The sequence below is a fragment of the Pan paniscus genome, chromosome 14, assembly GCF_029289425.2.
Source record: "Pan paniscus chromosome 14, NHGRI_mPanPan1-v2.0_pri, whole genome shotgun sequence".
Taxonomy (NCBI): domain Eukaryota; kingdom Metazoa; phylum Chordata; class Mammalia; order Primates; family Hominidae; genus Pan; species Pan paniscus.
In genome coordinates this window covers 48,108,071-48,131,651 of record NC_073263.2, presented here as the reverse complement: position 1 = coordinate 48,131,651, position 23,581 = coordinate 48,108,071, and the positions used below count along the sequence as shown (strand labels likewise).

General features: G+C 40.7%; 1 protein-coding gene across 4 annotated transcripts in view; it reads right to left on the bottom strand.

The window, feature by feature from the left end:
- Window positions 1-23,581, bottom strand: part of LRCH1 (leucine rich repeats and calponin homology domain containing 1) — a 203,888-nt gene that overhangs the window by 65,686 nt on the left and 114,621 nt on the right. For all 4 annotated transcript variants that reach the window (XM_003811412.7, XM_003811411.6, XM_008963823.6 and 1 more), the window contains exons 3-5: window positions 18,348-18,474; window positions 5,662-5,767; window positions 1,445-1,581 (exon numbers count right to left, since the gene is read on the bottom strand). In XM_003811412.7, coding sequence (XP_003811460.4) covers window positions 1,445-1,581; window positions 5,662-5,767; window positions 18,348-18,474 — 370 coding nt within the window. The remainder of the gene's footprint in view (window positions 1-1,444; window positions 1,582-5,661; window positions 5,768-18,347; window positions 18,475-23,581) is intronic.

Sequence of the window (23,581 nt, the reverse complement as noted above, 5' to 3'; positions counted from 1 at the left end):
GCCTAAAAATAATTGTAGATTTAAGAAGCTGTTAAATTATTTAAAAAGAAAATAAACTTCAAAATATTTACATGGTTAAGCATCTGAAAGCATAGCACTTCATTTTTCTCTCATGCAGTTTAATATTTGAGCTGGAGACTTGTCTCTAAATAATCAATAACCATGTTTTAATGTGTTTAAATTCCATTTTCCAGCTAACATTCAAATAAGGAATATATGGCCGGGAGCAGTGGCTCACGCCTGTAATCCCAGTATTTTGGGAGGCCAAGGCGGGCAGATCCCTGAGGGTCAGGAATTAGAGAGTAGCCTGGCCAACATGGTGAAATCTCGTCTCTACTAAAAATACAAAAACTATCCAGGTGTGGTGGCAGGCGCCTGTAGTCCCAGCTACTCAGGAGGCTGAGGCAGGAGAATCACTTGATCCTGGGAGGCAGAGGCTGCAGTAAGCCAAGATCACACCTCTGCACTCCAGCCTGGGCGACAGAGCGAGACTCTGTCTCAAAAAAAAAAAAAAAAAAAAAAAAAAAAATCAATATACTCCATGAAACAAATTCAAATAAAATGATAAATAATAAGACATTTAATTCTGGAGTTGGAGTGATTAACATAGTGAGCCAAGTGCTGGTGAATGGATTTGATGCAATGGAAGACAATTTATTGTTTCTCACATTCACTCAAGGGTTCACTGTGACTGTTTATAATCAAGTTTTATTCAGTATTATTCTCTTCAGCAGAGAATCAGAAAACTGGCCTTTGGAGAGTTGCTTAAGCATGATTGATAGCATTGGGAATCAGAAAACAATACCCCAAAATGAAGGCCTCAGAAGCAAAAGTTTTTCTCTGACCTCTCCTGCCCTCCTGCCCCTCGGTCCCATTCTCCCAAGGAAGGGAGCCTTACAAATTTGAATCTCTCTTCCCCAAAGCTGGTCATAGAAACCAAAACCCCTTTAAAACCTCAAAATATTACTGGAACTTTCCCTCGGCCTTTCTGTGTAAAGACTGCCCATAAAGAAATGATCTGACCTCTCTTGTTTGACAGTAGGCCATAAGACCCCCCATCGCAAAGAGGGTCCTGCCCCACACCCAGAAGGAAGGAATGATCCTCAGAGAGCCCAAGAAGAATCCAGACAAACAGGCCCTGCTGGGTTTCCTCACTCAGTCTATTAACATGAGATCATACTCTTTTTGTCCAATCATATTTCTACATGGCTGTCCATACTTTGTAAGCATAAAAATGGACAATTTCCCCTGTATCTTTGGGTCTTCACTCTGGAGGCTTCCACGTACATGTTAATAAATTTTGATGCCTTTTCTCCAATTAATCTGCCGCTTGCCAGTGATTAGTGATTTTCAGCAAACTTTCAGAGGGTGAAGGGGAAATTTTCCCTTGGCTCCTATAACAGCACATCCCATGGGGCATTGGCTTTGCTGCAAGACCCCTCACCTGTGCTGGAGGAGACTGCAGAGGGTTATTCTCAAGTAGTAACACTTGCAGCTGCTTCATCTCTCTAAAACAAATTGGAATCACGAGCACTTTGTTGCAGGAAAAGTCAAACTTTACCAAGGGAAGATCTACTAATTCTAAAATAATAGAAAAAAGAAAAAAAGAAAGAAAAAACCTTAGAAATCAATAAGATTAAATGGCTAATCATTCAAAAATTAATGTTCTGCTTCTCAGGAAAAATACAATTGAGTATAATCAAAGGCAAGTTGTACATTAGGAATACATGGTGTGTGTACATAACATTTTACCAAAAGAGGAAAAATCTCTTATTGCATGCCCCAAAGTTTTAAATTGTTGTTAGTTCTGATAAAAACTGGAAACACTTAACATTTACAATATCTATTGTTTAAAAATACTTTTTTTTTTCAGCAAAAGAATCACGCAAGCCACATCACACAGGACATGTTTATGTTTTAACTTCAAACTGTTTCCCAGTAGCACTCGCTAGCCCATGAGTAATACGTTAATTACAGAATATTCTTATCTAATCAATGTATCTGGGCTGGCATTATCCCAGAACTAGCTACACTAAATATATTCATGAGTTTTTCAACTGCATTTAAAAAAATAAATGTTATCCAATTCAGAATTTTCCGACAGGCCCTGTAATTCTGGTATGATGAGACTTTATTCTACAGCTTTTAAAAAGTCTTCTGTAGCTCCACTCAGAAGACAGAACATTACATTTAGCTTAAAATCCCCACCCAGTGGCACAGTAGACACTAAGTAATTTCAAGCATTCAAAACGACACTGGCAGCTGCTAGGAATAAAGTCAAATATATTCCATAGAGCAGAGAGGCTGGGCCACGCCAGACATCTAGGGTGATGCAGGCAAGCCACTGAGATCTCTGTGTGAGGGGCTATGAAGGGTTCACTCCAGAACGAGGCCTCAGAACTTTTGTTATGGGATCTGTTAAGGGATGGAATATTGCGCTTTAAAACACTCAAGGAATTCTAAAGTGGACGAAGGGCAAGAATTAGACAAAGAAGAGTAACTGAAGACACCGACCTGGAGGAAAAATTCACACTATTTCTCCTCTACCCCTACACTGCTCTTCAGTCTTCACTTTACTTGGCTACGTTATGTCAAATTCCAGCAGGAAAAGATTCTAGTAACCAGTACCTCTCTCAGAATTCAAGGCACTCTGGGAATGTAAGGGACTGTATTTTTTAAATTGCCCTGAGTAGTTAGTTCATTGCTCAACCCAGCTTGTCTCCCCTCTGGCAGGATAAGGGATTGACCTCAGGCCACACTAATCCTGGAGGACCCTGGAATCATGAAAGTGAAACAATAGGAAAAGCAAGATCCCCTTTCACCTCACAGCTTGTTTGTAAGATGTTAAAAATTATGAAGATTCCATGATAAGAGGAACACCTCCTAGCTGTTTCCCCTAGCAATATCAACCTATCTCCGAGATGGTTAATTAAAGTTAGCTTAGCAAATCACTGGAAAAATTTAACTGGACTCTGGATCTTTAGCAATTCTTTGCCACTTAAAATGAAGACTTCAAAGCAAGACTAGAGGGCTAAGTTCATGGAAAACATAGCAGGAGAAAACTTACAGGTAAATAAAATAAGTAAAGGTTTTATAATGACCATTTGTTTTCTAGTTCCAGTTTGGAACACAATTGCCATCATAGTTCAGGAAAACAGGAACCAGACAGTTTCACAACAATAAAATGAAAGAGAAAATGATAATTTTGCAACAACAGCCCAGGAAAGGTAAAAAAAAAAAAAAAGTGGAGTAGAAAAAGGGAGTAAGAAAAAAAAGAAGCAGAAGAACAAATCCCACTCTCTCTTCCCACTGCTAAGAGAGGCAATGAATGGCTATTTTAATCCTCTCTTCATTCTAGTCCTAGAAAGAATAAAATATGGTCTTCTTATTGCAGTTGTTGTAGTAAAACCACCACAAAATTGATATGAGTAATCAGACCACAATTTTGGTGTTTTCTTTTTTCATCCTCAAATTGAAAGCATACGAGGAGGGGTATCCAAAGAGGAAAAACATATAAGTAAATAGGGAAAGTCTTTACAGTCACTGACTGAAAGTATTTTCAATGGTCTTTTGTCAATAGAGTTCTCCAGAGGGAAGCAAAAAGGAACTTGATATTGAGGAAGTTATTTTTTAAAAAAATTTCCAGTAAACTGAAGTTTTAGCTTTGAGTATATTTTTAAAACATCAAAACTGAGAAAACATAATTATGGAATAACTGATCTTTTTAAGGGAAAGGAATGCTTTTAAGGTAAGAAAATGAGAAACCAGAGAGAGACAAAAATCTAGATTTTGTGAATATACTTTCCACGTTTCCAAACTATGACAGGCAATTGCAAAATGATCAAATTAATTTTTCCTTTTGAAAATGAGAGTTCAATTATTTATGACATTTTCACAATGATTAACATGAGAGCTTAAGTTTAAATGAAAGTTTTCTTTAACTCATAAAAGGTTGTATGCATATAAATTTGCTGTTAATAAGCTTTCCTTTTGTGCTTGCTTAAACCAAATACAAGTTTTGTATATCCAAAAAATGAGATCGTACAAGGACAAATTGAAAAATCAATCAATATTTTTCAACCAAGTCATCTCAAGTACTGAAGTAAAAAATGTTGAGTTTCTAACTCTGCTTCTCTAAAATGCTAGTCAGTATGAGAGAGGTGAAAGATGGCAAGCGGACTTGAACCTCCCATCTATAAAGCACATTACCTTTTGCAAAGTTCTTTCCCTTTCATGAGCTCCATTTTCTTGCCTTATTATGAAGCATTTCAAGCCAAAGATCAAGATGCAGGGACAGGATAATTAAAATCAGGCATCCATAAATTGTTCCATTAATGTCAGATTAACCAAATGCTGACTGTTTCCAAGTACTACAGGGTTTTGCTTTGAGAAATATTTTTAAATATATGTTTGAAATCAGCTATGTCTAGAGACTTTAAACAAAAACAGTGGAAATCAATGTAATCTCTGAAAACCAGAGTATGCTTTGGAGAAAGCATTCAGGGTTCCAGGACTCATCCGTTCATTCCTGATCCAGGTCCAAACCCAAACACCAAATGCAGATCCACTACCCCCTATGAGGCTGCTTTCATGCTCTAAATGGTATGCAGTTTCTGAATAAATATACATATCTGCCTTGAACTCATCACACTACTGGACAGACATACTACGGAAGCCCACGGCTGCAAACCAGGGCTGTCTGAGGTCTTGGCATTCATGCTGGATGGTTGGGAGCCATGTCTCAATGCTGAGGTTCTGCTGTCACCACTGGTGAAACTTACCAAGACCACCAGTGAGACATTAGTCCAAGTATCACTCCAGCAGAGGCAGCACCCTCACCTCAGAACAGATTCTAGACACTGGGAGTTCCCAACCAGTGCTCCCAGATCCCCAAGGCTAGAAATCCTGACAGACAGGATCTGTACAACAAAGTATGTCCCCGAAATTTCACGTTCCAAAACGTCACATACCCATACCCAAAACAATTCATGTCACCCCTTGTGACGGGCTGGCTTGAGTCCTTCCAAAATTCATATATTGAAGTCCTAACCTCTATTACCTCAGAATGTGACTGTATTTGGAAATAGGGTCTTTAAAGGGGTAATTAAGTTAATTAAAATGAGGTCATGAGGGCAGCTCTAATCCTTGGTGTCCTTGTAAGAAGAGGAGATTAGGACACAGACATGTGCAGAGGGGAGATGACGAGAAGACCCAGGGAGGAGAAGATGCCACCCACAAGCCAAGCTGAGAGGCCTCAGAGGGAACCAACCCTGCTGGCACCTTGATCCCAGGCATCCAGCCTCCAAAATTGTGAGGAGATGAAGTTCTGTTATTTAAGCCACCCCATCTGTGGTTCTTTGTTATAGTAGCCCCAGCAAACTAATACACCCACGTCCACCCCCGTGCCCCACAGCATTACCTAGGGGAATGATTTTGTTGCTGTAGCCCTTGACTAGAATCACAGCCTGAACATCACTTTTTTGTTATCTGTATGTGAAATTCAAATCCTAATTAAGTAGTAGGCACACACACACACACACACACACACACACACACACACACACACACACAAAGATCCACCCTCTTCACAAAAGTAAACCCCCCAAAACATAAAATAATGCAAGTCTCCCATTTTCTTCATTTTCCCTCTTTCTTTTTTACCTTGTGGTAAAACTTTAAGGTAATTTCTTCTGACATTCAGTTCTCGTAGAGATTTCAACTGACCTATCTGCTGGGGCAACGCTGTGATCTCGTTGCAGCTGACATCCTGTATCAAAAGCAGAGAGAGAAATAATAAACATCTTTTTCCAGGAAATCAAGCATTTCATGTGAAATCTCCTTAAGGAATTTAAATATTTGGACAACTACACAGGTACACTTTTATATTCATCTCCAGGTCCCTAGCATTAAGACTCAGCACACAGAAGAGAAAGCTGAACATTTTAAACTCCCTCAGAGGAGAGAAAAATGGAGAAAGGGTGGACATTAGTAGCATTCGCCAGCTGCTTCACCAGCCTCTGGCCTGCCACTTTGACATGCTTCGATTTTACTGAATTCTCACCACAAACCCATTGGGCAATATTACTAGCCTAATATTTACAAATCAAAAAGTGGGGCTCAGAAAAGTTTAGCCAGTCGCCCAAAGCATGCAAGTGCCAGAGTTAACACTAGAAGTGAATTACCAGCTCACCGTTAAGCCACTATCCCATCGTGCCTCTAAACAGAAGACTACAATGCATCTTATTTTACCAAACTCTCACATTTTGCAGTGAAGAACTAGAATATTAATGCAATGTTTGGATGCACTATTTATTTAAAATGGAGTTCTTCACCACAGGCTAGAAATCTTACAGCTGACCACCTTGCCATACACTTCACAAGCAATTCTTGTCTTCTTTGCTTTAGGAAGCAAATACTCAATTAAGCCTTGATTGGAACCCCCTCTTGACACATGCGAAATGGAGGCCTTGACATTTATAATCTTCTATATCCTTAGGATCTCCCCGAATCCCACTCTTCCTCTTGGCTCTGGGAGCCGTGCTGGGCTCTTCACTCCCCCACCCACCCCCAGCTACTCCTACAGTGTAGACCAGTGCTCTCTCTTAGCTGGGTGCTATCATGATCTCCTGACTGGTTTCCATACATCAGTCTCCGCCTTGGATGCATCCTTCACAGAGCGGCCAGAGTGCAAATGCCATCACGCTGTTCACCAGCTTAAACACTTGCAGAGGCTCCTCAACAACTATAAAGTCCAAACTGGGCAGTAAGGCCAGTATCTATGATGAGGTCTGTCCATTTCTCCAGCACTTTTTCTCTGAATGTCCCTCCTCACAACCTACACTCCAGCCATGTTACTGCTTCTGGCAGTTTTCCGTATTTCATAATTCCCAAACTTGTTCATGCTCCTTCCCTGCCTGATATGCCAGTCCCCAATATTGTCCTCTTGTCCCACTGACTCATTTTTAAAGACTTAATTCAAGCCTCAACCTCTTTCGTGAAATCTTTCACGAGGCTTCCCCCACCTCTCCCACTCTGATCTAATGCCCAGGGAGACTGACCACTTCTTCTTGTGTGGTCCTTTAGATAGCATGTCACTGTAAGTCATTTGCTCATGGGTTTACATTCCCCTTTAAACCTATGAGCTCCTGGGTGGGAGGGACCATGTCTTATTCATTCCATCCTCCCACTGCCAGGTGGAGTGCCAAGTATAAAGTAAGGGATCAATAAATGTTGGATCAAACTTCTAAAATCCACTTACAGTGACACTCCATAATACTGTGGCTCCTTCTGTCTCCAGGACCCTAGGACCCAGGATGCTCCAACATACATACTAAATCCCATGCAGGTCCCACTTGGCATCACAGAACTAAAGATACAAATCATTCCAGTGAGATCAAGGCCTTAAATATCCCGCTTTACTTTTGAACCTGGAAAAGCTCTCCCCTTTCACCATAGAAGGCGGCAGAGCCTCGTTTCAGAAATCTGTTTCACTTTCATTCAAATAAGATGAACTCATCATCGACCAATCCAGTGAACACCCCCAGGCTCCACATTTAGACCAGGCTGTACACAACACAGTTGATCCCTGCCCTCTAACCTGGTCTCATCTAAAAGGCTTCAGGTGATCTATCAACCCGTCCTCACCAGGACAGTGCTCAATGGATACCACCCGACGAAGAGGAACAGTATCACTCCTGCTAAAAAGGAATGAAGTTGTCCTCTATAAAGGCTGAGTGTGCACAGTACAGATACCTCCCCAAGCTTCTCTGTACAACAGTCTGATGGGGGAGGTGGGGTGGCACGGGCGGAGAGCACCAGGTGTTCAGCAGTATCACCCCCAACTGCGGTTGCTGTATCCCTCCTGGCCCAGAAAAGTCACACACAAGTTTGAGAAAAACACTTCTAGTGTTTAAAACAAAAACAGAAACAAACTCCACAAGCACATCTGCACAGACAAAAACGTCAAAGGAAGTAATTACAGAATTAGGAGGTCCAGAGATTGTGTTCAGTCACTCTCAGCCCCTCGCTTAGTCAGTAAATTGCCCTGCCTTTCCGAATGTATTTCCACATGGGAGAAGAGAACAGTGAAATGCCATCTTTTCCCAATTACGGGGGCCTTTGCTCAGTCACAAGAGCCAACAATCAAATGCTTTCAATGAAAGCTTTCTTTGCCTTAACTAAGTTACAAATAAGCAAAAGGTGCCATTCCATCCTATTTTAAAAGAGTCCTCACACAAATACCACACAGGTGAGTCCTAGAAATGCAGGAAATCAAATCCTTCTATGGAACTCATGACCAGATACAGTCACTTTGGTGATGTTGCTGGCAGGAGAAATGGGCGTGCTTGTGGGGAAGAATTAGAAGGAATTATTTTCCATCTCTAGAGAAAATGGACGTTATTGGCATCTCAAACAAGTTTTTTTAAGTCTTGTGAGTGACAGCACGAGAAAGATCCTTATATAAATTATGGAAATCACAGATTTTCAATATGAAACTGACAATTTCCAGAAGCTTCAAAGACATAATTTTTTAAAAATCTTTCTCTGAATAAATAAGGAAGGAGGAGAGGAAAGCAAAAAGATAACAGATACATTTAGATAGCACGTTATTCACAGCATGAGATGAAACTAAGCCTTATTCCATTTTTTAGTGTGAACTATACTCACCTTGCTCTTTGCTGGTCATGGTTGAGTTAGCTAGGAAATCAAAATATGCTGTTTCTCTAATCATAAGGTGATTTTTTTCCATCGTATGTTTCTAACATAATAGCCTTATTAAAAAATCAACTCCCCCTAGCGATATTTGAAAACTTATTTGGCAGTAGGGAAAATGGTCACTCAATTTACTTTAAAAAACTTCATGTAACGATAAATACAAGTTTTTTTCCTTCTGATTTAGAGGACAGGATATCTGTAGACAATTCAAAACACAAAGTCCAATTGTCCATTCACATTTTGGAGGGTATATGGTGAAGGTCAAATTATTTTAATAGTACTCTGCACTGTTGTCAATTACTTCCTGTCCTGACAAATAATGGGGGGAAAACACCCAAGCAGATTTAGCACATAAGATAACATTTCACTACTGTGTAATCAATATTGTAGAAACAGTGCAAAACTCTATTCCCATAAGGCATTGAAACTTGCCACATTTTAAAAAGGTTATAAATTCATCACAAAAATAAAACCCCATGGGTCACTATCTTAATTAGCTGGGGGTTAAGGAGGAAGAAACAGGAGATAATAGTCTAGGTGTTTAGGGATAAAATATTTCTGTTTTGAAAATGTAAAAGCAATATTTCTAGAATGGCCTTGTTCTCTAGAACACTTTTGTTCAAATTCAGCCTAAGATAAGGTATGAATTTTACAGACTGATGTAAAGAAGATACGATTTAGGAAAATGAATGTAAATAAAAACAACACTAATGCCTCAACTTCGGCAATTAGTAAGAATTTATCAGCTTATAAATTCCATATTCAGTTATTTATTAAAATAGTCAAATGAATCCCTTCTGAATTTTCTATTAGCCCTAAGCTATGTCTTAGAGAATGATTCCAAACTTCAGTGAAATCATAGCACCCTATAGTTAGTACTACAATACCACAAATACACAGGCAGATCAGAAAGAATCATGAGCATGTTATAAATATTTACTGAATTTATTCTTTTTGATACAGAAACGAATCTAATTATAGTAATATAAATACTCAAGTTTAAGTTTTTTATAGACCAGTTAGTCCAACTTTGTCATTTAGATAAAAAACAAAATAGAGAATTTGAACTGTGACTTAACACATACTTACTTTCCACTGGTCATCATGTTTTTAGGTAACCAAAAGAAAAACTTTAGAAATAAGATTCTCTCCTCATCACAATAAAAAGAGTCTCTGGAAGTATTAAAACCATGTTGGAGATTAATATATTTTTGTTACTAAGTGCTCATTGCTAACTGACCTTCAGAATGCAAAAATAACAAGGATTTAAATTCTGAGAATAAATTCAGGGATTATTAAACTAGGTTATACTCACTTTCAGAAAGCAATATGGTAAAAGAGACTAGAAGTTTTTTTTGTTTTGTTTTGTTCTGAGACATTGTCTCGCTCTGTCGCCCAGACTGGAGTGCGATGGCGCGATCTTGGCTCACTGCAAACCTCTGCCTCCCAGGTTCAAGCGATTCTCCCGCCTCAGTCTCCCAGGTAGCTGAGATTACAGGTGTGTGCCGCCACACATGGCTAACTTTTTTTTTTTTTTTTTTGTATTTTTAGTAGAGACGAGGTTTCACCATGTTGGCCAGGCTGGTCTCGAACTCCTGACCTCAGGTGATCCACCCGCTTTGGCCTCCCAAAGTGTTGGGATTACAGGCGTGAGCCACCGTGCCCGGCCGACTAGAAGTATTTTTTTAAGGAATGATGTCTAGTGAAAAACAACATAGGCCGGGCACGATGTTTCATGCCTATATTCCCAGCACTTTGGAAGGCCAAGGTGGGCAGATCGCTTGAGCTCTGGAGTTTTAGACCAGCCTAGAGAACATTAGGAAACCCTGACTCTACAAAAAGACTTAAAAAATTAGTCGGGCATGGTGGCATGCACCTGTGGTTTCAGCTACTCGGGAGGCTAAGGTGGGAGGATTGCTTGAGTCCGAGAGGTCAAGGCTGCAGTGAGCTGTGACCATGGCACTGCATTCCAGCCTGAGTGACACAGTAAGACCCTGTCTCAAAACAAAAAGAAAAAAGAAAAACAACATAAATACTGTGTCAAGATGATCTTGGTTACAGAATAATTCCAGTAAGACCAGGCCACACACTGGAACTGCAGGTAGTATTTGTACACGTGACCTTGCTCTGATACTTAAGTTTATGGTAATACTGCTTGAGATGTATTTTTGTAAGAATCTAGCTCTTTATTTAATTGAATAAAATGCAAACGTTCTGACAGGAACTGCAAGCTACTAATAGTAGCCTCCTATCATGTAGCCATGCCCTTTTGTGGAAGTGCATTTTGTATGACTCACTGTGTAACTTTAGGTAAATGTCTTACCCTTTCTGTGTCTCTATCAAAAGAACAGGTAAGGATTAAATAATTCTAATTATCCTCCAATATGAGGAAAGTCCATTTGCTACATCAGAGATAATGAAATGATTTTGGTTGAAACACAGGTATGTAACTAACTGGGAAATGTCAATTTTGATTTCTTAACAGTCAAAAACCCTCAATGCTTGTGGTCAGAACTTGCTGTCTTTCCCCCCACCCCACCGAGACGGAGTCTCTGTCGCCCAGGCTGGAGTGCGGTGGCGCAATCTCGGCTCGCTGCAACCTCCACCTCCCAGGTTCAAGCGATTCTCCTCCCTCAGCCTGCTGTGTAGCTGGGATTACAGGTGCATGCCACCATGCCTGGCTAATTTTTGTATTTTTAGTAGAGACAGGGTTTCACCATGTTGGTCAGGCTGGTCTTGAACTCCTGACCTCGGCCTCCCAAAGTGCTGGGATTACAGGCAGGAGCCACCGAACCCGGCCAGAACTCGCTGTCTTAAAAAGAAAATATGTTCATTTAAACTTGAAACTTTCTCAAGAAAGCTCTGGGATGACAAATTATCACCTTTCAACACCAGTGTCTTTTTCCAGAGCAAAACTCTGTTGCACGGTTCTCCTAAGTTTACAAACACACGGCCTACCCCACTGCTCTTCAGAAGAAAGGCAGAAATGGAAGCACAGAGGGCCTTGAGCAAGCCCTGGGTTTCCAATCATCCCACAGAAACCAGAGGTTAGGAGGCGCCTCCAGAGACAATGAATGGACAAACAGCATGGCGAGCACATGAATTTATGCCTCTGCTGTTATCTCCCTCAGAGATTGGAACGCTGCCCATGCAAATAATGAAGAAGGGATTTTCCTCAGCAGCTGCTCAATAATCAGTCTTTGAATCCAAACTCTCCACACAACCAAACATTTCATGAAAAAAGAATAAAAAATAGCATATCCAATCAAGGCCAGGAAATGCACCCTCCAACTAGTCGTTACTTGAGCCAGGCCTTGTGAGCTTTTTGATTAGAAAAGCAGGTTTTAAATCAGAGATACTGTGTTCTCTTATGTGAAGGTAAGAGCTAGAAGACATGATTTTCACACACTGCATGACTTCAGAGAGGACAGAATTGAGAAAAAAACATCTCTGGACCACAGCATGTCACCATGTACAGGGAACCAATGAGAAAACTCTTCTTTGGCAAATGCCCCATAAAAGGCTCTCAATTTTATTGTGTTCTAACAGTGTGTTTGTTTTTACAGCTGCCTGTTAATTATAACACATGGCATTTATACAGCATCTCTTAACAAATATACCTCATCCATCAGGCATGGTTTAGCAGTAAAAGAACCATGTTTCCAATATGTTAACAAGGTTTTAATGAGTAAAATGAGATTTAGCCAACACAAGTCTACAGATCCCTTCCCTGACTCTTGGTTCCACAGTAACAAAACATTAGTGAGACATTGACCATTTGTACCAAACCTTTTTTTTTGTAACATTTTCCTCCCACAACTTTAATGGAAAAACCACTAGGAGTTAAACCAGGGAACTCCAAGGAGAAAAATCACAGCCCCACTCCATGAGGGGCTTACAGTTTCGGTGAAGAGACAGTGCTGTATTGTGGTGAGGACGCTGATTAAAAAACCTGGTTTTGACTCCAGCTCTACGTCTTCATATCCTTGTGGCTTTGGCTAAGTAATTCTAAAATTGAAACTTATTTGTAAAATATAAACATGATACCTACCTTGCTAGCTTATTTTCAAGACTATATGAAATAATACATGTATACCTAGCAGAGTGCCTGGTATATAGCAGGTGCTCAGTAAATGTGAATGCTTTATCTCTTCCCCTTATAGAAAGCACAGGCAGACAGACGTACAAAGCAACATATCCATACTGCTACAGCAGTGAGGCAACAGAGCATATAGAAGTCATTCAGAGCCCCCAGGAAGGTCAGAAAGTTTCAGATCATTCCCATCTGAAATGACCCTGGAGGGGCCAGCTCCATGGAGCTAAGATTCCATAAGTTTTCCTGCACCTGCAACAATGTGGAAATACAACCTGGCTGCTCTTGTTGAGTCAAGAAAAGGACATCTCAGTAGTGTCTCTTTGTGGCTTCCTCATGGGAGGGGGAACAACTGCTTTTCGACATTCCCTGCACAGTCTCAAATGGCAGGACAAGGCAGTGACTGAATGGGAATGCATTAAAAAAAGATCTTATATAATTCTAATGTATTTAGAAAGATAAGATACCATTTTCCAACTCCAATTCCTTTCACAAATTAGAAAGGACAACTGCTTTGTTGTAGATGGCTAAAGTTTTTTTATTTTATTTATTTATTTTTTTAAGGGATCGCTGACTCTGGAATGTTCACTCACACTTAGAAAAAAAGAGAGTTCACAATTCTGACCAAGCATGGTGGCTCATGCCTGTAATCCCAGCACTTTGGGAGGCCAAGGTGGGTGGATCACTTGAGGTCAGGAGTTCGACAGCAGCCTGGCCAACACAGTGAAACCCCATCTCTACTAAAAATACAAAATGTTAGCTGGGCGCAGTGGTATGTGCCTGTAGTCCCAGCTACTTGGGAGGCTGAGGCAGGAGAATTGCTTGAACCTGGGAGGCGGAGCCTGCAGTGAGCCGAGATTGTGCCGCTGCACTCTAGCCTCGGCGACAGCCGCTGCACTCCAGCCTGGGCGACAGAGCAAGACTCTATCTCAAAAAAAAAAAAAAAAAAAATATTCCATTTGGAATACTCTGAGTCTAATGTGAACAATTTAAAAATATTTCTTCTAAAATAGTTAACAAACAATGCTTAGAGCCTAATAAGCTGAGACACTGTCTCGGCGCTAAAGGGCTTCAAGTATTCTGAATGCTTGGGGTGCTCCCAAATCTTATAATAAGTTGGTTACTTTGTGACTACAAAACAGAAGCCTCCCACGGCAATTCTAGAATTACTTCTGGCCCTCCAGGGAATTTTTTTTTCCAATTGATAGCTAAAAATAATGATATGGTTACCTATAGTAACACTACTATTTTAAGCAAAAAGATGAAAGATAAGTGAGAATGGATGGAAAATAATCTTTTTTTTTAGACTGTGACCTTAAGCAAGGCCAGTCCCTCTTTGTGGTTAAATAATGACCACTTATTAAATTTTTGCCAACTTCATAAGTAAATGCTTTTCCAAAGATCACGCTTGTTCATACACAGGGGCAGGGAACGGAAAGAACACAGGTGACGGAGCTGCCGAATCCAGGAGGGTGGCCACTGAACACCAGAAATGTGGCCGGTCCAACCTGTGATGCACTTTCAGAGTTACATACACACAGGATTTCAAAGACTTAGCATGAAAAAAAAGCATCTAAAATATCTCATTAATATTTTTTATATTATACAGGTGATGAAGTAATAACGTTTTGGCTATTTCAGGTTAAATAAATATTATTACAATTAATTTCACTTGCTTCTTACTTGGCTATGTATCTACCAGTACTTTAAAAATCACATTTACTGCTTACATTATATTTCCACAGGACTGCGCTGGGTGAGGGTGTTTCAGCTTATGTTACAATTTAGCTACACAGGGGTGGCCTTCCGTATGTCATGCACTGGCTTTCTGCCTCGGGTTTCTTCATTCGTAAGATGTCAAGAGTTTGGACTAAATGCCTTTTACAATCCCCTATCACTCTAAGATCCTAGAACCTGTGGGTTCAACAGTTATTGCTGGTGGAGAAAAGACACAAGAACCAGGTGAAGACAGTCCTGTAATGCAGGGCAGCCCTCGTTAGAGCTGGGGCCAGGACAGGGTGCCCAAGAAAAGCATGGGGTGTCCCTTAGAGCCACCCGACAGCCAGTGTGTCCTGACACTGGAGACAACGCTGTTTACACGTCAGCCCTGCAGCTGACACAGGGTATTTGAGGAAAGCCCTGCTCTAGTATGCGGCTGACTCTCAGGCTCAGCACATGTGCCACCTGCTAACAGATGAGCTGGTTGACACAGCTCTAGAGCACAGCTGATGGAAGGCATGCGGTGTCACTTACACCCAAGGTTCATGGGACAGAAGCACGTATCAGCACCAAAAAGTTCCAGAAGATTGATCTCACCCATGTGCCACCCATCTGCACGGGACCTCAAATAATGAAAAAAAAAAAAAAAAAGCAACTTGTCAGCTTTATTCATAATTGGCAAAACTTGCAAGCCACCAAGACGTCCCTCAGGAGGTGAGGAGATAAACTGTGCAGGCAGTGGAATATTATTCAGCACTAAAAAAAATGAGCTGTCAAGCCATAGAAAAACATGGAGGAAACTTAAATGCATATTACTAAGTGAAAGAAACCAACCTGAAAAGGCTACATACTGTATGGTTCCAACTACATGACATTCTGGAAAAGGCAAAACTATGGAGACAGTAAAGATCAGTGGTTGCCAGGGTTGAGGAGGAGGGAGGGATGACACAGAGGATTTGTAGGGTAGTGAAAGAGACACATGTCATTATACATTTACCCAAACCAATAGAATGTACAACACCAAGAGTGAACACTAATGTAAACTGTGGACTTTGGGTGACATTGATGTGTCGGGATAGGTTCACAGATTGTAACAAATGAACCACTCTGGTGGGGAACGTTGATGACAGGGAGATTGTGCATGTATGGGAGTAGAGGGTATGTGGGATATCTTTGTACCTTCCTCTCAATTTTGCTGTGAACCTAAAACTGTCTTAAAAATAAAGTCTGGTTGTTTTAGTTGTTATTCATATTGTATTTGCAAATCCTAAACCAAATTTTAGCAACCATGGATTTTGTGGCTATCAGATACCTAAAAGAAGCATTAAAAGAAAAAGCAGCAGCATATGACCGTCACTTTCATCCAAAGCTTTCATCTAGGAAATTTTTTGTTTCCTAGAACCAGTTAAAATGGCACCTTCTGAGTTATGTGGACAGCAAGATTGAGTCTTCCTGCCCCCTCAACCCCATTCAGGCCCAGCACCTGAGGGTCTTCACAATCTGCCCCAGCCATCTTTCCAGGTTCACCTTCCACCATTCAACAGTAACATTCAGCAAACATCTGCTGGGTGCCTATCAGGTGCCAGGCACCTGGGATGCAACAGCAAGTAAGCAGCTATCAGGGTGTGGGGGGAGCTGGCACAGAGAAAGCCAAGTAAGAAAACAACTGTGATGCTATGAAAATTGAGTAATAAGTATGGAGTGCTTGCCTTAGGAGCACCTAACTCAGGCTTGGAGGATCTGGGAAGGCTTTTTGGACAAAGTGAGATCTAACTTGGCTAAGAACTAACCAAGAAAGGAGGGGGGAGGAAGAAACAGCCCATGATGAAAGAGTGATGCGTGCACAAGTCCAGAAGTGAAAATGAACAAGGTGCATTCCCAGAAGGTAGGAACTCGGGGAGTGAAGGTGCCAGTGGCAAGAGATGAACCCAAAGAGGTAAGCAGGGGCCCGACCACAGAGGGCCCCGAATGCCCTGTGAAGGAGTTGCCTGTGGCCTAAATCTAAGGCAGTGGGCATGAGGAGGGTGTGCCCAGCCCCATTCTATCTACCTAGACTTCAGCAGGATTAAACGGCTTCCTAATCCCAAGCACGACATGGACTTCTAGGATATACTGCCTTTGCACAAGCTGTCCCTTCTCCTTGAATGCTTTCCCTGTCCCTGTCCCTGACTTCTTTTTTCCTCCTAGGAAACCCCACATGGGCTTATTTAAGGGGCCTCTCAAAGGGCTCTTCTTTTCCAAACCTCTCACAACCCGAAGACTGAATTAATTAATCATTCCCTGCCTCGTGCACATGCTTCTTGTAATAGAAACTTTTGGGGACAGGGTTTTGTCTGCTCAAATTAATATCTGTCTTCTTTCAGAATTACCCCCTTTGGTGGCAGCCCAACAGCCACATCTGAGCAGCGTGATCATGTGCCTTGGGCACAGCAGACTCAGTCGGGGAGAACATCAGACCAGATCTGCCTCTCACTTAGAACCCAGGGCTGAGAGATGCTAGTAGGTCTCTTGCTAGGTGCTTTACCCGGGAGAACATTTAAACTTGGGCAACCTCTGCCGTTGTATGGAAGAGGAAAAGCTGAGCAGAAAAATGAACCGCTGTCATGGTCCTTCACAACATTCCAGTGTCTTGTCCTAGTCACTCATGACCTGTGACCAAATGTCTTCATCGTAAGTGATCTGATGGACCCCTGTATCCTCTAACCAACGCTGACTTTTGGTGTGAGCTAGCTGGAATGAGTTTTGGACAATGCTATCAAATAATCCATGAAAAAGACACTTTCTATAGCTCTAATGCCTTTCTACAGCAATTATTAATTTCTATATTAAAATCAAAGTTGATACGTATGTGACATGGGTGCCATCACTCTCCTAGCCCAATCCCACTACAGACATGACTAAGCAATCACAGCATTCTCTATCTGGGCCTCACAGGCCAGCACCGTGGTGCTCCGGGTGGCCCCAGAGGAGTTGGCACAAAAGACAAAACTTATCGGCCATCATTGTTCTAGACTGGAATCTACTGAAAGACAGGTACTGTGCCCTTTTCATCATTTAATCACATCAAGCCCTGTGCCTGACACAAGGTCAGGATGGAATAAGCCCATGCTTAGATGATAAATGAATACTATCACCTTTCAGCCTGACTGGTAACTCCTGCTTCTTCCTTCACCTATGTTAGCTCAATGGAAGTTTAGAAAGCATTCATTCTTTCCCAATTTAGAAAAAAGGTAAATAATTAAATTAGTAGTGAAAGAGCTGAAATATAACAGTGCATCTCAGCTTCACACACATTTGTAATCCATCTCTGCTCATCCATAGCTTGTTCTCCTTTTCTATCCCTAGGGACACGGTCACATTTTAAAATTACAACGATTTGCGACAATGATTTCTAAAATCTCGACAGAATCAGAGCACCCCATTCTTTCTGTCTTCTGACTTCATTTTATACCTTCATGAAGTGTGGCCTACTAACTTATTTGTAGATTATTTTGGCAGTTTAGCCATAATTTTTTACAAATTTATACGCAATCTGAAAATACTAACTACAACATGATAGCCCATAAACTTCAAAAACGGCAAATCCTGCAAACTTCATGAGCTGTAAATTACAGGAAGCCTTTAAATTCCAGGAACTGTGTCTGTCACAGTGAAGTTTCAAAGCTGTTCCTCTCCCCCCTTAATGTCTTTATCATATACCTGCCCTCAAACAACAGAGGCTCCACCTTGTCCAACTGTAGCAAAAAGTTTTTCTGAATACCTTGAGAGGCTATGATCAGTCAACCAACAAAAAAGAGCATCTTAAAAATCGGTAACATACCAGCTCCATTAACTGTTTGAGCTGACCTATCTCTTCTGGTAATGATCCAAGTTTGTTGTTACTTGCGATTAAGACTTTGAGAGGCAGACCACACAGGCAGGCAGGCAGGGCAGACAGCTGATTTCGACTGCAAAGACAATACAACAAGAACACATGTAAACAGAAAGGCCACTTCATACTGTCTGTGAACCTGTTTTTAACAAGAAAGGAAAAAGGAGTGATCTGAGAAGACATTTTACAAACACAAGAAGTCCAATATATTTTCTGTGTGACAACTCAAATGACAAGTATGTAAGAAAACAAAATATGTTTTTCTTTTTTTAAAAAAAAAATAAAAAATAAAAAATAAGGGTATGGGCAGTTCTGAAAGAGACAACTTTCTTCAACACAAGGAATGCCATCAAAGTCCCCCCACCACCACCACTTAGAAGCCAAGCCCTCGGCCAGCCAGGAGGCAGATGGAGAGCACATCCTGCACAACCAATAGCAACGGGAAGCTGGTGCCAACTGCCCTCTCCTGACAATGTGTGCAGGAAACTCAGCTGGACCAAAGCAACCAGCACCACACAGGCATCATTTCATCCATTGCAGTAGGGATGGGGAAGATAATTTTGCTGCAACTCACAAAACCACCGGGCTCATTTCCAACATTTTGACTCAGCTTCCTTTTGTTAAAACAAGGGTTGCTACAGTTTAAGTCTGTTTTGGTATCTGCAAGAGAGCTAACTAAAAGAAAAAGAAAGGAAAGTTGGTCTTCTGGCAAAGTGGAACTGCAGCCCAGAGGGGTTTAGTTCCACAGAGCAGCCAAAAAAGTCTAAGTTGATGTCTCATCTCTGCTCTACAAGAAGAGGGTCTCTACCCAGAAGTTTCTGAACTTTCTATCATCAATGCTTAGTTTTCATGGAGATGGAAAACACTGGATAAATAAAATCTACGAACCATCCTTATTTATATGTCAGCCATTTATTTCAATCTCCTCCCCCACAAAAAGCCCCTTTTTCCTGCTACCAAGCAAAAAGACAGATGGGTTTCAGTTTCCCTTTCTTTCTCTGCCCTTCTGGTGTTGAAGCCAACAACCACAGAGTGAAACATCTAAAAATCTGTATGTCATTCAGTGTAACTATTTAATAAAACTGCTGTGTGTTTGCACACACATGCATAAAGTTTCAGAAGCTGTGTTCCTGTGTGAGTGTATTTATAGACATGCATGTATCTGTGTATGTGAAGGGGAGAGACAGACAGAATGGAAATACACCAAAATACTATCGGTACTCCTCTTCGGGTATAGGTACAATGGATGGTTTTTATTTCCATTATTATACTTTGATGTATTTTCCAAACTTTCTACAAGTGCTTTTATCATCAGGAAAGAAACATCATTATAAAATGATAAATGTGACCTGGATATGTGTTACGAGTGCTCCTATTTGTGAAAATTCTTTTTTTTTATTTTTTAAATTATACTTTAAGTTCTAGGGTACATGTGCACAACGTGCAGGTTTGTTACATATGTATACATGCGCCATGTTGGTGTGCTGCACCCATCAACTCGTCATTTATATTAGGTATATCTCCTAATGCTATCCCTCCCCCCTCCCCCCACCCCATGACAGGCCCCGGTGTGTGATGTTCCCCTTCCTGCGTCCAAGTGTTCTCATTGTTCAATTCCCACCTATGAGTGAGAACATGAAAATTCTTTGAGATGTATACTTATGATCTGTGCACTTTTCTGAATGTATGTAATTCTTCAATTAGAAGTTTGACTCTCCTCCATATGAGGGAGCAGAAATCTGGTTAACTGAAGGGCAGCTCTACCTGATGAGCTCAGAAAAAGCAGGTGCTGTGCTGTGGAAAGAACCTTTCTAATCTGGGCACGGCCTTGTCAACACCTTGATATCTCTGCTGCTCCAGGGCACTCAATTACCCATGTAACTATGTTTTAGCAAGAAGAGATACAGTCATATCTTCTCTCCATTGTGCAGACCCATGGAAAAAGCTATTTCCAGAAAGAGGCAGATTTTTCTTTAAGAGGGTCCAGCAGAAGGAGGGAGGAGATTGAGTGCCCTCCTGGTAGGTTCCTGGCTTGCAAAAGACCAACCAGCTCTTCACTTTCCCTAGTTAGCAGGATTGGACCAAGAGAATAAGGGCAATGGGCCCGCACTGGCACTCTCTCCTGGTCTCTGGGGACGGTGGAAGGGAGGAGCTAGGGCCAGCAGCCTGTGTTTCTGCCTCTCACATCCCTCCCAAGGCTCTCTCTCACCAGCAGGGGCTCAGTGGGACTCTTTTGGCTGGAGGAGGGGGTCTTCCTGTTACCCTGCTGTGAGGGCTTTTTTCAAGCTCCAAAAAAGGCTCCTTCAGAAAAGAGAACTCAGTTTATTAAAAGATGGCAAGTAAATAATTTGAAATGTAACTTGTGGTTATAAAATATTTGTTAATATGCAATTTTATAAAGTGAGGATCGGCAAATAAAAATGTTAATAAGGCAAGTCTATTTATTTGGAGCCATACGTAAACCTCCTTTTGAAGAGGGATAATGAGAACAAAGATTAGTATTTTCAAGGAAGTTCTACATTCCTATTTTTAGCAGAGTTAACAAATACAAGTTAAGATCTTTCCTACATTTCTTTGCCTGGAAACTCAGAGTTACACTCTAAGTTATCCGTCTCACTAGTTGGTGCAGGGATCTAACCAGATTAGCAGATATGGAACTGGGAGAGTCATGTATCATACTACTTTGAGAAACACAAAGAAAGCTCTGCTCATTCAGATGCGTGAGTATTTGAGATTACATGGGTTTATTCTCATTGGAAATCTTCCAGAGTGGGTACTTACTTAAAATAAAATAAAATTTAAGCTTGTGAAAACATTCATGGTCTCTTTGATGGGAACGGATGCTTTTTACACTAAAAGCTGCTGATGGAATGGCCTATCTCATATTTATGTTCCATATATGTCTTGTTTACACTGTAATTAATCATCTGTAGACTTACCAATTCACCATGCCAAGAATTTAGTCACCGTACAGCAGGCCACAGACCTGGGGCACATTTCTTCGACTTCATCTCTCTGCTCCCTCAGCCTCTACTTCATATATTTTATCACAGGATGTTCCTGTATTACTTGTAATTTCCCCAATAGAAAAAGGAAATACACATGCACACAAAAACCCATTTGCTCTCCAGCAAATATTTAGACAGGAGAGGAAAAGCTGCATTCCCTTTAATCCTCTACCCACTAGCAACCACAGCAGCAGCCTCAGGTTTTTGAAACCACTCTTCTGGCAGCAATTTTTCTCAAGCAAGTAAGTGCCTCAGGCCGCAATCCACTATCCTACACCCCTGGTCTTCTGCAGCCTTGGTGCTATAAACTGGCTCTGTGCTGAAAGAACGTTTGAAAATAAGGCCATATTGTATCTGACAAGCTACATCACCAGAGCCAAGTCTACACCCCCACCCCTACCCCAAACCTGTCTCTTTGTCACTGTCCCTGCAGAGTCTGGGTTGAAGATCAGGGTGGGGAGGAAAGAGAAAGAGAGGGAAGGCAGTGGGCTTTTACCAAATCCATATTATTGTGAATGCTTCATCTTCCATCTTTTTCAGTTAAATGACTTCCTGCTGGATTCATCTGTCTATTTCATCATTTCAAGATGAAATAAGGCAGCTCAATATAATCTAAACATTCTTGGCAGCCTAAATTTGCAGGATACATTTATCTTGGCTTCAAGTACCACTATCCCTCACTTAACTCCTAAATTAAGGAATTTACAAACCAAATCACTTTTTCTGGTTTTACTTTTAGAGTACTATTTTGATGTATTTTGACTATGGCACTTATTGATGTCCATAGTTTGAGTCTCAATCTTAGTATCTGATATTATTTATTATTGGTTTATCAAAAGGTTATTTTCCTTAAGATATGTGATTATAAAGACATGCTATGTTCTTACAGGTGATTTTATTAACAGAGGATAATACCCACATTTTTAAATTCTACTGGAATATACCTCTGTATTTTCAGTGAATGGATTCACTTAACAGAATACAGAAAATTATTTTCACTTAGAAAATAATTTATAGAAAAATTTATATAACAAATTTACTCACTCAACTGGCTGCTTGGTGTGGCAGAAAAGTCACCAATTGTAAAAACCTTTCAGATTGTCAAGAGACTGCCCCTCCCAGACTAAGCCAATTTTTAAGTAAGAGATAAAGAGAGAAAGGCCACCTGCTGTGAAATTTTAAGACCTGGGTTCAAATACCATAGAGATGATTTGCCACAAATCAGGTAAATCATTTAATCTCTCTGGTTTTCTCAGCTATAAAACAGAGACAATAAGACCTACCTAACACGACATTATAGATGTGAAAATGCTTAGCCCAACACCACAACCATATATAAAGATTAAACCTCACCCAGCCACTAATGTAACAAAGCAGCGAGGAGGTGACCATAGAGAGCATAGGTGTGCTCAGCTCGATTTTACAGCCACGTGTTGCTTAATGACAACGATACCTTCTTTAAAATGCTTCATCATGCCATTGTGTTATTGTGTGAATATCACAGAAAGTACTTACACAAACCTAGGTGTCTAGCCTACTCCATGGCTAGGCTATATGGTATAGCCCATTGCTCCTAGGCTACAAACCTGTACAACACGTTACTGTACTGAATACTGTAGGCAACTGTGACACAATGATAAGTATTTTCATATCTAAACACATCTAAACATAGAAAGGGTAATGTGTTATGCTCAGATGTTAAGATGTGGCTACAACGCCTATGTCACTACGCCATAGACATTTTTCAACTCCATTATAATCTTATACCACTGTCACATATGTGGTCCATTGTTGACCAAAATGTCATTATGTGGTGTATGACTCTATTTATTAATTTTACTTATTGTACATCCTAATTGCTAAAATTTTAGCCACCTTTAAAATACGGTTTAATCTTTCCCTCACTGAAAACATATACCAATTAAAAATAAAGAGATAGCTCAGACATGCCAGGGTGAACCAGGCTGGGCTATAAAATTTCAGGCCCAAACAAACCATGTACCTAATTCCAATCTGGATAACCAAGACTACAACATATAATCCTATAAATGACATTTTCTCTCTCATCCTTCCTAATTCCAGGATCCTGCCATTTCACTGGAAAAGCATGAATATCCAGGGGTTACAATCTCTGTTTACTACTTGTTTTCAAATAGTAATGGAAATAATGATGTA